The sequence below is a fragment of the Bombina bombina genome, chromosome 2, assembly GCF_027579735.1.
Source record: "Bombina bombina isolate aBomBom1 chromosome 2, aBomBom1.pri, whole genome shotgun sequence".
NCBI lineage: Eukaryota > Metazoa > Chordata > Amphibia > Anura > Bombinatoridae > Bombina > Bombina bombina.
This window is the reverse complement of record NC_069500.1, coordinates 444,360,129-444,372,301: the sequence shown is the minus strand read 5'-3', so window position 1 is coordinate 444,372,301 and position 12,173 is coordinate 444,360,129. Positions and strand designations below refer to the sequence as shown.

Below are 12,173 nucleotides of genomic sequence, written 5' to 3'. Positions count from 1 at the left end.
GCTACTTCATATACACAAATAAGCATGAAAATGGAATTTCTCAAATATTTTATACTCTGCAGTTGGTATAACAACAAGTCATTTAAAATACATTAAAGGGACATAATACTCATATGCTAAATCACTTGAAACTGATGCAGTATAACTGTAAAAAGCTGACAGGAAAATATCACCTGAGCATCTCTATATAAAAAAGGAAGATATTTTACCTCACAATCTCCTCAGCTCAGCAGAGTAAGTTCTGTGTAAAAAGTTATACTTCACCTGCTCCCAGCTGCAGGTAAAAAAAAAAAAAAAAAAATGAAGAAATGAACAGCAGCCAATCAGCATCAGCAGTGCTGAGGTCATGAACTCTTCCTGTGATCTCATGAGATTTGACTTAACTCTCATGAGATTTCATAGTAAGCTTCCTTTATCTGATTGGTGAAATAATATGAGAGTTCAGGAGGCTCATCCGTTCAGCTGTCCCAGGACAGACACACTAAAATGCTGCTTAGAAATCCTTTACAATGGGAGGTGGCTACTGAGGAACTTTTGAGGTAAAACATCTTTCTTTTTTACATAGAGATGTTCAGGAGATATTTTCTAGTCAGCTTTTTACAGCTATGCTGCATCACTTTCAAGTGTTTAAACATTTGGGTATTATCGCCCTTTAATGGAAAAACAATTTTACAGTGTACTGTCCCTTTAAAGTATATTTTAATGTAAGAAATAAAAATATTTTTCTATTTGACTCATAATGTTTGGTGCAGGGTATGCTAAGCATTACTGGCATGTTAAGCAAATGATATTGGCAACTTGCTAGTCAACACTGTCCTCTTGTGTTAGCAACAGATACAGCAGAGCAATTTTGATTCAGTCTCTGTAAGTGTTCAGAATTATCCTGAGTATAATTATTTGGGGCCCTTTACATGGAAAGGCATGCGTTACATTTAGAGACAAATTTAAAGGCAAATTTAGTAGCAGGGGTATCTGTATAAGAGTGGGTTTTGCTACTCATCAGTCATTCTTAAACCATATATTCATTCTCAATACAGATATGCACAACTAAAAATCTTAATTTGCATTTGCCCTTTTAGAAGAAAAAATAGTTATGTTTAACTTATTGCCTGTGAATATCAATAAGCTACACACAAACATAAACCTTACAGATCTGGTAATCATGTTTCTTGTTATCTGAACAGTAAAACTTTACAATTGTCTTTTCTTAAGGGCACTGTTAAGTCAACATTACAATTTTATGATTCAGATAGAGCACCTAATTTTAAACAACTTTCCAATTCACTTCTATTATCAAATTTGCTCAGTTCTCTTGGTATCCATTGTTGAAGCGTATATCTAGGTAGGTTTAGAAGCAGCCATGCACTACTGTGCGCTAGCTAGTGATTGGCGACTGCACATATATGCTTCTTGGCTCAACTGATTTGTTCATCTAGCTTCACCAGTGGATACCAAGTGGCATGCTCTATCGAAATAATGCAAGTTTCATTTTGACTTTATTGTCCTTTTAAGCTTTACATCAATAAATAGATACACCAAATAAATGCATATTTGTCGGTATAAAAAAAGTGTATATAATCTCACAGAGTACAATAACTACATACATTAGCCATACCATCTACTTATAATAAAAACTATCCTAACACAATAATTATAATAACCAATATACAAGTAGAATTTTCCATTATTGCACGTTGGCTACATCTCAGGACAAAAACAATTCCATAGGGCATTGATTGGCAAACCCTGTATTAGATGAGATTTACACATAAACATGACACAATCTAAACAGATAACCTGATTCATGGTCATTTACAAATTGTAATACTTTCTAGTGAAATAGTTTTTTTTCTTAGTAGCACAATGGTAAATTAATGTAGTACAGTACACTTTATCATGTGTAGCATTAGAAAGCCAAATTTAGCTTTTTGGCCTCTCAGAAGAACCTGGGACAAGCACAAGTATGTACACAAAAGCAAGAAGCATTTAATGTCCCTTTAAGACATTTTCTACCATTTCCTGCAGCTGAATGATAAAAAAAAGCGGATAACCAGAATTAAATAAAGGTACAAACCAAAGTAAGACGAGTCCCTCTAAATGCCACAGCTTATTAAACTGGTTGGCAGTTAATTTAATTTAAATAGGAAGAAAATGTGTTGTTCTCAATCATGCTTCAAGAAGAGGATACAATTTAAAAGAAAAATAAATCCAGTTTAATTATAGAATCAAATTTGCTTCATTCTTGTGTTATTCTTTGTTGAAGAGCATAACTAGGTAGGTAGTGTGCACGTGTCTGTAGCACTATGTCAGCAGTTTGAAAATACTGCTGCATCTAGTGTTCTATTAAATGTATAACATTTTTAAAAGCATTCTTGCAAAACCGCTGCCATATAGGGGTCGATTTATCAAAGGCTTCGTCTGCCTTCGCCCCCTACGACTGCAGGTTCTCACAAGAGAACCTGCAGTCCATCTTTAACAAGCAGCAGTCATCAGACCGCTGCTTCCCTCACCTCTTCTCCACCTCTCAGGTGCAGAATTTCAATCTCCCCGGTCTCGTTCGACCAGGGAGATTGACAGCTCCTGTCTGCGTGTGATTGGCTGTGCACAGGAGGTGTTGCATAAGAGTGCAAAATAGCGCTCTTTTGCAATTCGGAATTCCGACAGAATGCAATTCGGAATTCAGCCAGCCAGAGTCAAGCTGTGCGGAAAGGGGCGCATATGTATGCCTCTGGCCGCCATTGCTTGATAAATAGAGCCCATAGTACTCTAGACATGCGCATGCTCCTGAGCCTACCTACCTGCTTTTCAGCGCAAGATACCAAGAGAGAAGTTAATTTAATAATAGAAATACATTTTTTTGTTTTGTTTCATGCCCATTTAAGGAAAGATGATTAAAATAATCCACAATTCCTATTTTCCCATTTACTACAGACCATAGGTGAATGTTCTAAAACGAATGGTATTTTGTTTCCCTTTAACAGTAATGTGGTGTTACAGTTTGTATGCCTGTAGTAATAGTAAAACTTTATCAACTTTTTTATTTCAAAATGTTATAGAATGTTTGACTTGTACAAATAAAATAAGTTTGAGGAAAGAAGGCATATGAAGTTTTTCACTGTGCTACTTAAAGAGACATGAAAATCAAATGTTTTATTTAATGATTTACAAAGAGCATGCAATTTTAAACAACTTTCTAATTTACTTCTATTATCAAATTTGCTTCATTCTCGTGATATCCTTTGCTAAAAAGCATATCTAGATAGGCTCAGTAGCTGCTAATTGGTGGCAGCACATAGAGTTCTCATGTGATTGGCTCACCCATGTGTATTGCTATTTCTTCAACAAAAGATATCTAAAGAATGAAGCAAATTAGATAATGTAAATAAATTGGAATGTTGTTTAAAATGTTATTCTCTATCTGAATCATGAAAGAAAATGTTTGGGTTTAGTGTACCTTTAAGTCTCAGTGGGCAGCTAGAACAATGATATTGAGTCTGCACTTACCTTTGTTATTTCCAAATTGAATATGCCAAATAAACAAAAGCAGAATTATTGAGCAACGAACCGTTTGACATTACCTCAAGTTATCCTCTGACAAACAGTGTGCCAAGAAAATCCAGTGATGACTAAAGCGCATACATCATTCACAATTCATACTCACCTGCAGTCTCCTGTGATTGGCTAAACAACAGCAAATACAGGATTCTCATTGCACAAGACATCTGGTAATGAAATGACTGGAAAGTATGGTACAAACAGGTTTCCTACATAGATTTTTACATATGTTTTAAATAAATGGGATCTGAATGACATCTGCTACTAATATTAAACATTGTAAATATGAGTAATATTTATGGAAACTTTAGTTACCTCTGTGTTCTGCATGTAGCTTTACCCGCTGATTGTAAAGGTTTTTCTCCGTTAGGTGCTGGATCTCCAATAATCCTTGTACTATTTCAAAAACTGTACCATCAATGAGGGCCAACGCAAGATCACTCAGAATGGTGTGAGATAGACGCTGCTGGCTGGAGCTGTGAAGAAAACTGTTGTTCAGTTGCATGATACATTATAAACAGATATAAAAAGTAGATCGCTTTATGAGGTTTAAAGGCACATGAAACCCACATTTTTTCTTTCATGATTTAGACAGAACATCTCATTTTAAAACAACTTTCTAATTTATTTCTATTATCTAATTTGCTTCATTTTCTTGATATTCTTTGCTGAAAAGCGTATCTAGATAGGCTCAAGTAGCTGCTGATTGGTGGCTGCACATAGATGCCTTATGTGATTGGCTCACCCATGTGCATTGCTGTTTATTCAACAAAGGATATCTAAATAATTAAACAAATTAGATAATAGTAGTAAATTGGAATGTTGTTTAAAATTGTAGCCTCTACCTGAATAATGAAATATTTTTGGGGGGGTTTAATGTCCCTTTAATATTATTAACATTGTTAGTACTGAATAATTATAAAAACAAAAAGGTATCTAAATACATAAGTGTAAAAAGGATAACACTTGTTTCAATACGTAATTTAAAGGAACATAAAGATAATGATATTTATTACTATTGTTAGCATATTATTATGTGTTTAAACCCTGCATGAGCAATGCACTACTGGAACATAGCTGAGCACGTATGCCGAGCCAATGACAAGAGGCAAAAGTGTGTAGCCACCAATCACCAACTAGCTCCAAGTAGTATAATGCTGCTTCTAAACCAGCTTAGCTATACTTTCAACAAAGGATATCATGAGAACAAAGTATATTTCATAATAGAAGTAAATGGAAAAGTATCTTAAAGTTACATGCTCTACCTGAATCAAGAATGTTTAAATTAGATTTTGTGTTCCCTTTAGGACGTTCGTTGCAAAGAAAAAAACACAATGACAATGCACTATGTAAAGATGAATGCTATGGTAAAGAGCAAGTCAATCACGTGCTACACCTGTGCATGCCCCGAATGTCAGAAGTTAAGCAATGGCAGCTGTTAAAAAGAAGAATTTATGAGCCTACAATGAAAAAATAAATTAAAAAAAAGTTCTACTTAACCCCTTTACTACCAGGAATTTCAGAGAAAAACTTGCCCAAAATACCAGAGAATTTTTTAGCATTTTTGCTATCACTCCATTTAAACAGAAATAGAGCCTTTTTTTTTTTAATTTACCTGGCAAAACAATATATATATTGTTAAGTAGACAACTTAAGGTATTGATCTAGGCTCATTTTGGCATATTTCATGCCACCCTTTCACCGCCAAAAGCGATCAAATTTAAAAAAAAAAAAAAAAAAAGTTAATTTTTTCACCAACTTTGGGTTTCTCACTGAAATTATTTACATACTGCTTGTGAAATCATGGCGCAAATGGTTGTAAACGTTTATCTGGCTTTCCTCTTTGTTATTATTATTATCGGTTATTTGTAGAGTGCCAACAGATTCCGCAGCGCTATAAACATAGGCGGAATACAGGAAACATTTATAGGGATCAGACAGGTAGAGGGCCCTGCCAAGTGTCGCACTGTTGTAGCCAGCTCTAAAGAAGGCGATCTACAAACAGCATGGCTCTTAGGCTTACATGCTAAGGGGGTTCAAGGGGATAGCAATGGAGGAGAGGAAACGGTATAAAGAAAGTTATCCTTTACTGAAGCAGCAGTGCACTAGTGGGAGCTAAACACATCGGTAAGCCAATGATAAAAGGTTTACATGTGCAGCCACTAATAAGCAGCAAGTTCCCAGCTCCTGAGCCTACCTAGAAATGCTATTTAAATCATAGTTTTCTACATAAAGGTTTCATTTTTAGAATAATTTTTCAGATTATTTTTCCAGTTATATCAGAAAATGAATGATTTAGTTACATACCATTAAAAACACATAGATAATTGTGAAATTATCTTTTATTCAATGAGCTGCTTAAAACTTAGTAAGGGGTGGATTCTATGTACATAGAATTCAAGAGGAACAATGAGATTAAAAAGGGACTGTAAAGTCAAAATAAGACTTTCATGATTCAGATAAAACTAAGTTTTAAACAATTTTCCAATGTACTTCTATGATCTCATTTGTTTCATTCTCTTGTTATCCTTTGTTGGAAATCATACCTCAGGAGCAGCAATGTGCTACTGGGAGCTAGCTGCACATTTTCTTGCAAAATAACAATAGTGTCACAACACTGTTCAATCACACAATAAAGCAAATGTTTCAAAATAAAAAACTTGCAGTCCTAAGGGCGCTAAAGCCCGGTGCAGTTAGGACGGAATAGAACGTCCTAATGGGGGAAGGGGTTAAACTGTATAATTTGCAAATATTTGTGTGTAGTCTGAAAATAGAGGACTGATTTATTTGGTGATATTATTGTTATATGATCAGTGTTTGTTTTATTCACATATATGCTAAGTGTCACTGGCTTACCCAATGTGTTCAGCTATCTCCCAGTATTGCATTGCTGCTCCTTCAACAAGGGATATCAAGAGAATGAACAAATTTGATAATAGAATTAAACTGGAAAATTAGGTTTATGCATCTTTATTTTGGAACATTTTGCTGTGAAGAAGAGGCATATTATTTCTGCAGACACAAATTCACATTTGTGAGAACTACAAAACCAACAAATATGAGATAATATAATTCTAGATAGAATTAGTGTCCAAAATAATCTTAAAGAAACCTCTGGGAGAGCATGACATTGTGAATGGATTAAAGGGACATAAACCCCAAAATGTTTCTTTAATGATTCAGATATAACATACAATTTTTTTAAACAACTTTCCAACTTACTTCTATTGTCAGTGTCTTTGTTTTCTTGATATCCTTTGTTAATAAGCAGGAAGGTAAATTCAGTAGTGTGCGCAACAATGTATACATTAGCAAGAGCACTAGATGGCAGCACTATTTCCTGTCATGTAGTGCCCCAGACATGTGCACGCTACCTATCTAGATATCTCTTCAAGAATAACTTGAGAACTACGCAAATTTGATAACAAGTAAATTGGAAACTTTTTTTAAAATTGTATTTTCTATCTAAACTGTGAAAGAAAAAATGTGGGTTTCATGTCCCTTTAATGAAATTAATTTACCAAAAAATTTTTACATTACAGCCATGAATATACAGCCTCAAGCTACATAATTAAAAACAAATCCTTATTTCAGGACGAATAACCTTTGGATTATAATGTATCTTAAGTAGAAAACTATCTATAGATTTATTTATTTTTAGGAAAAATATAATTATTTTACTTTAAAAAAACATAAATAATCATATTTAAATAAAATCCAATATTTAAAAAAAAAAAAAATCCAATTTTTTTTTAAAAAAAAAAGGTACCAAGAGAACGAAACAATTTAGATAACAGAAGTAAATTGGAAATGGTATGCTCTATCTGAATCACGGAATTTTTTGGGGGGTTTCATGTTTCTTTAAATTTGAGATGAAATGATTAGACAATACATACAGGAGTAATGTAAATTACATAAGGGCTGAGAAAATTAAACAATAAAGTATAGTGATATTGTTCTACACTAAATACGTATATTAACCCCTTAATGACCGAGGACGTACGCCATACGTCCTCAGAAAAAATGCAGTTAACGCCTGAGGACGTATGGCGTACGTCCTCGGTTTGGAAAGCAGCTGGAAGCGATCCTCATCGCTTCCAGCTGCTTTCCGGTTATTGCAGGATGCCTCAATATCGAGGCATCCTGCAATAACAATTTGTACCCCTACGGTGCAGAGAGAGCCACTCTGTGGCCCTCTCTACACCGGACATCGATGGCCGCAATCGTTGGTGGGTGGGAGCTGCAGTGGGAGGCGGGTGGGCGGCCATCGATGGCTTCAGAGACACAGAGGGGGGCGGGATCGGGGGTGGGAGAATCAGGGGCGCGCACAGACGCGCGCGTGCACGGGGGATCGGCGGGCGGGCGCGTGCACGGGAGGGAGCGGGTGGGAACCGCTTACACTACAGAAATAATCCTGTAATAAGTGGGAGGAAGAGGGGGAATAAATGCCCCAAAAAGTAATCTACGGGATCTGGGGGGGGGGGGGGGTAGGGGTTGGTCGTGGGGAAGCTACACTACAGAAAAATGTAAAAAAAAAAAAAAAAAAAAAAAAAAAAAAAAGAGAAAAAAATATTGTTAACACAGCTGCCAGTACCCAAGATGGCCCCAAATAAGGCAGGGGGGGGGGGGGGGGGGGTTAGAGAGCTGTTTTGGGGGGGGGGGGATCTTACAATGTAGCATATGTAAATATGCTAAAGATGTATATTTTTTTTTTTTTAAACTTTTATTTTAGTACTGGCAGACTTTCTGCCAGTACTTAAGATGGCGGGGACAATTGTGGGGTGGGGGAGGGAAGGGAGCCGTTTGGGAGATATCAGGGGGTCTGATGTGTCAGGTGGGAGGCTGATCTCTACACTAAAGCTAAAATTAACCCTGCAAGCTCCCTACAAACTACCTAATTAACCCCTTGACTGCTAGCCATAATACATGTGTGATGCGCAGCAGCACTTAGCGGCCTTCTAATTACCAAAAAGCAACGCCAAAGTCATATATGTCTGCTATTTCTGAACAAAGGGGATCCCAGAGAAGCATTTACAACTATTTGTGCCATAATTGCACATGCTGTTTGTAAATAATTTCAGTGAGAAACCTAAAATTGTGAAAAATTTAGCGTTTTTTTTTTTATTTGATTGCATTTGGCGGTGAAATGGTGGCATGAAATATACCAAAATGGGCCTAGATCAATACTTTGGGTTGTCTACTACACTACACTGAAGCTAAAATTAACCCTAGAAGCTCCCTACATGCTCCCTAATTAACCCCTTCACTGCTGGGCATAATACATGTGTGGTGCGCAGTCGCATTTAGCAGCCTTCTAATTAGTAAAAAGCAAAACCAAAGCCATATATGTCTGCTATTTCTGAACAAAGGGGATCCCAGAGAAGCATTTACAACCATGTATGCTATAATTGCATACGTTTTTTGTAAATAATTTCAGTGAGAAACCTAAAGTTTGTGAAAAAAATTGTGAAAAAGTGAACAATTTTTTTTATTTGATCGCATTTGGCGGTGAAATGGTGGCATGAAATATACCAAAATGGGCCTAGATCAATACTTTGGGATGTCTTCTAAAAAAAAAAATATACATGTCAATGGATATTCAGGGATTCCTGAAAGATATCAGTGTTCTAATGTAACTAGCGCTAATTTTGAAAAAAATGGTTTGGAAATAGCAAAGTGCTACTTGTATTTATGGCCCTATAACTTGCAAAAAAAGCAAAGAACATGTAAACATTGAGTATTTCTAAACTCAGGACAAAATTTAGAAACTATTTAGCATGGTTTTTGTTTGGTGGTTGTAGATGTATAACAGATTTTAGGGGTCAAAGTTAGAAAAAGTGTGTTTTTTTCCATTTTTTCCTCATATTTTATAAAATTTTTTATAGTAAATTATAAGATATGATGAAAATAATGGTATATTTTGAAAGCCCATTTAATGGTGAGAAAAACGGTATATAATATGTGTGGGTACATTAAATGAGTAAGGGGAAAATTACAGCTAAACACAAACACAGCAGAAATGTAAAAATAGCCTTGGTCCCAAACGGACAGAAAATGGAAAAGTGCTGTGGTCATTAAGGGGTTAAAGGGACACTGAACCCAAATTTTTTATTTCATGATTCAGATAGAGCATGCAATTTTAAGCATCTTTCTAATTTACGCCTATTATCAATTTTTCTTCGTTCTCTTGCTATCTTTATTTGAAAAAGAAGGCATCTAAGCTAAGGAGCCAACACATTTTTTGGACCAGAACCATGGACAGCACTTGTTTATTGGTGCTGGCCAATCAGCAAGGACAACCCTGGTTGTTCACCAAAAATGGGCCGGCATCTAAACTTACATTCTTGCTTTTCAAATAAACATACCAAGAGAATGAACAAAATTTGATAATAGGAGTAAATTAGAAAGTTGCTTAAAATTGCATGCTCTATCTGAATCACGAAAGAAAAAATTGGGTTCAGTGTCCCTTTAATTTAAAGGTCAGGTATAAAAGCATAGGAGCTATGGATTTGATTTTCCAAATCCCGAATAAGCATATAGACAGGGTTGTCAGCAGACGTCCAATAATACAACATCAGGTGACTTGGCAACAAAGGTATATGGGTCACATGATGGTATTTCCCAAATGCTCTACGTTTTACAGTCAAGTAATAATTTTATTTCCTTGGCTGCCAGTAACAAACAGAGCAGTAATACTTATTCCCCAATATTAGTTCAAAGCAGTGACTGTAACTCCCTTTTGGCTGAGAGTAACAAACAAAGTAATTAATTTCACCATTGTCTCCCAGTAATATACAGAGATTAATGATTTCAACTCTCTTGGCTACCATTAACATACAGAGAGCTGAGATTTGACCATTTTGTGCATCATACACGACTGGTGATTTTTCTCCCCTTGGCTGCCAGTAGCACAGATGACTGGTTTTACCCACTTGCCACCAGTGATTTAAAACTCCCAGCTGTGCAGTAGTCTCTTTTGCTGTGCAATATTGCAAAGAAGAAGCACTGCTTATTGTGCATCATATCCGTAAAGGTTTGAGGCACATGCAGCCTTTGGAAACCTAGCTGCCAGTCAAAGGAACTTAAAAAAAAATGTACACTTAAAAGGGACAGTAAACACCTTGTAATTACAAGACATTTCTATTGTACTGCTATATGAAAAAAACTATCAGCCAAAGTATAAACATTTTTAAAACAAATTAACATTTTTTCTGCAATTATTTTTCATTAGCCAAACTTCACCCACCATTTGCCTTATTAGAAGGAGACAATTTGGGCTTTAGTTAGCACACAACCAGGCTGGTCATAAAGTTAGTACCTGATACCTCAGAAAGTGTGTATATAAAAAGACTGCCCACTTTGATAATGAAAGTAAATTGGAAAGTCTTAAAACTGCATGCTCTTTCTGAATTATGAAAATTCAAACTTTACTTTAGTGTCCAAGTTTTCTGCATAAACTTTACTGAACAGCCAGCTATAATACTGTCTGGTTCTTCAACCTTGAATGTAAATAGGGCCAACACAAATTTGAAGAGCATGCATTACGTTTATTGCTGCGGTGCTAACTTATAGGAAGAAGTATAAATAAGAAAAATATGGAGATATTAGTTAAAAAATTGATTTTTAAATCTAACAAAACATCTTATTTTAAAATATATTATATAACATGTAATAGTATGTATTATTCTTGTATAACTATCCCCACAGCACTATAGTTGTCATGCTACAAGGAATCTTTACATAGAATACCTGGGCAGATCTTTAACCAGGCTCTGTAACTCTGAAAGGAGATAATAATGCCTTTCCTGCTGTTGCGCAATATCAGCAGGCTCCTCGTATAACCCCATATAACCAGCCATATCAGCAATACAATACAGTTAGTTCACACATAAACTCTGGTTTCCCTGTAGATTAACCGGAAATTATTTATGCGCCATTTTTAATTCGGGCATCATGACTTACTACAAACGGAAAGTATACATAGTTCGAAAGTGGGATTTGTGGTTATTGTGTTTTGCAAAGTCCTTAATTATAATTCATTCTATATCCCCAAAGGGTTAAAATGTAGCTAAACGGCGACAGGGAGAGGTTACGAATATTACGCGTATGTGCGTCATGTGACGTTTGCGTAAGAAGATTCTCCAACTGTCGTCGTGCGTCATACGTAACGATTTTATGACACCTATGTGCAAAATGTGTTCTAATTTTTAGTGGAGCACGCACAATACATTTTATGGAAACAACTAGACGTGAGCCAGATGTGGCTCCAGCATGCCGAAGTATGTTAGAAAGTAATTGAACAAAAGCGACTTGATACGTGTACTACAGCTTTATACATTAGTTGAGTTAGGTGTTTAGAAGACATACTGGTCATAAAATACTATAGTAGGGACAACTCTCATAAAGTGACATACTAGTTCACATATGAAATGCTTTAGTGTCGCAGCATTTTATTCTTGTACTAATGCTGTACCTGTTATTTAAAGCCGCAAAGGGTGAAGACACTAAGTAAATCTGTAGCAGGATCTATACCAACCGTGTTGCGCAAGGACCAACTAGGCCGTGCAGCTGCAGTAGCATTTTTGTTGTTAAATTCCTTTGTTGGGGTTACATATATA

General features: G+C 35.8%; 1 protein-coding gene across 2 annotated transcripts in view; it reads right to left on the bottom strand.

The window, feature by feature from the left end:
* Positions 1 to 11,617, bottom strand: part of LOC128649036 (protein DGCR6) — a 122,598-nt gene extending 110,981 nt beyond the window's left edge. For both annotated transcript variants that reach the window (XR_008400640.1, XM_053702072.1), the window contains exons 1-2: positions 11,305 to 11,617; positions 3,871 to 4,031 (exon numbers count right to left, since the gene is read on the bottom strand). Coding sequence is in view for 1 of the 2 variants with exons in the window: in XM_053702072.1 (XP_053558047.1) it covers positions 3,871 to 4,031; positions 11,305 to 11,414 (271 nt within the window). In the remaining variant the exon portion in view is untranslated. The remainder of the gene's footprint in view (positions 1 to 3,870; positions 4,032 to 11,304) is intronic.
* Between the last annotated feature and the right edge of the window lie 556 nt (positions 11,618 to 12,173).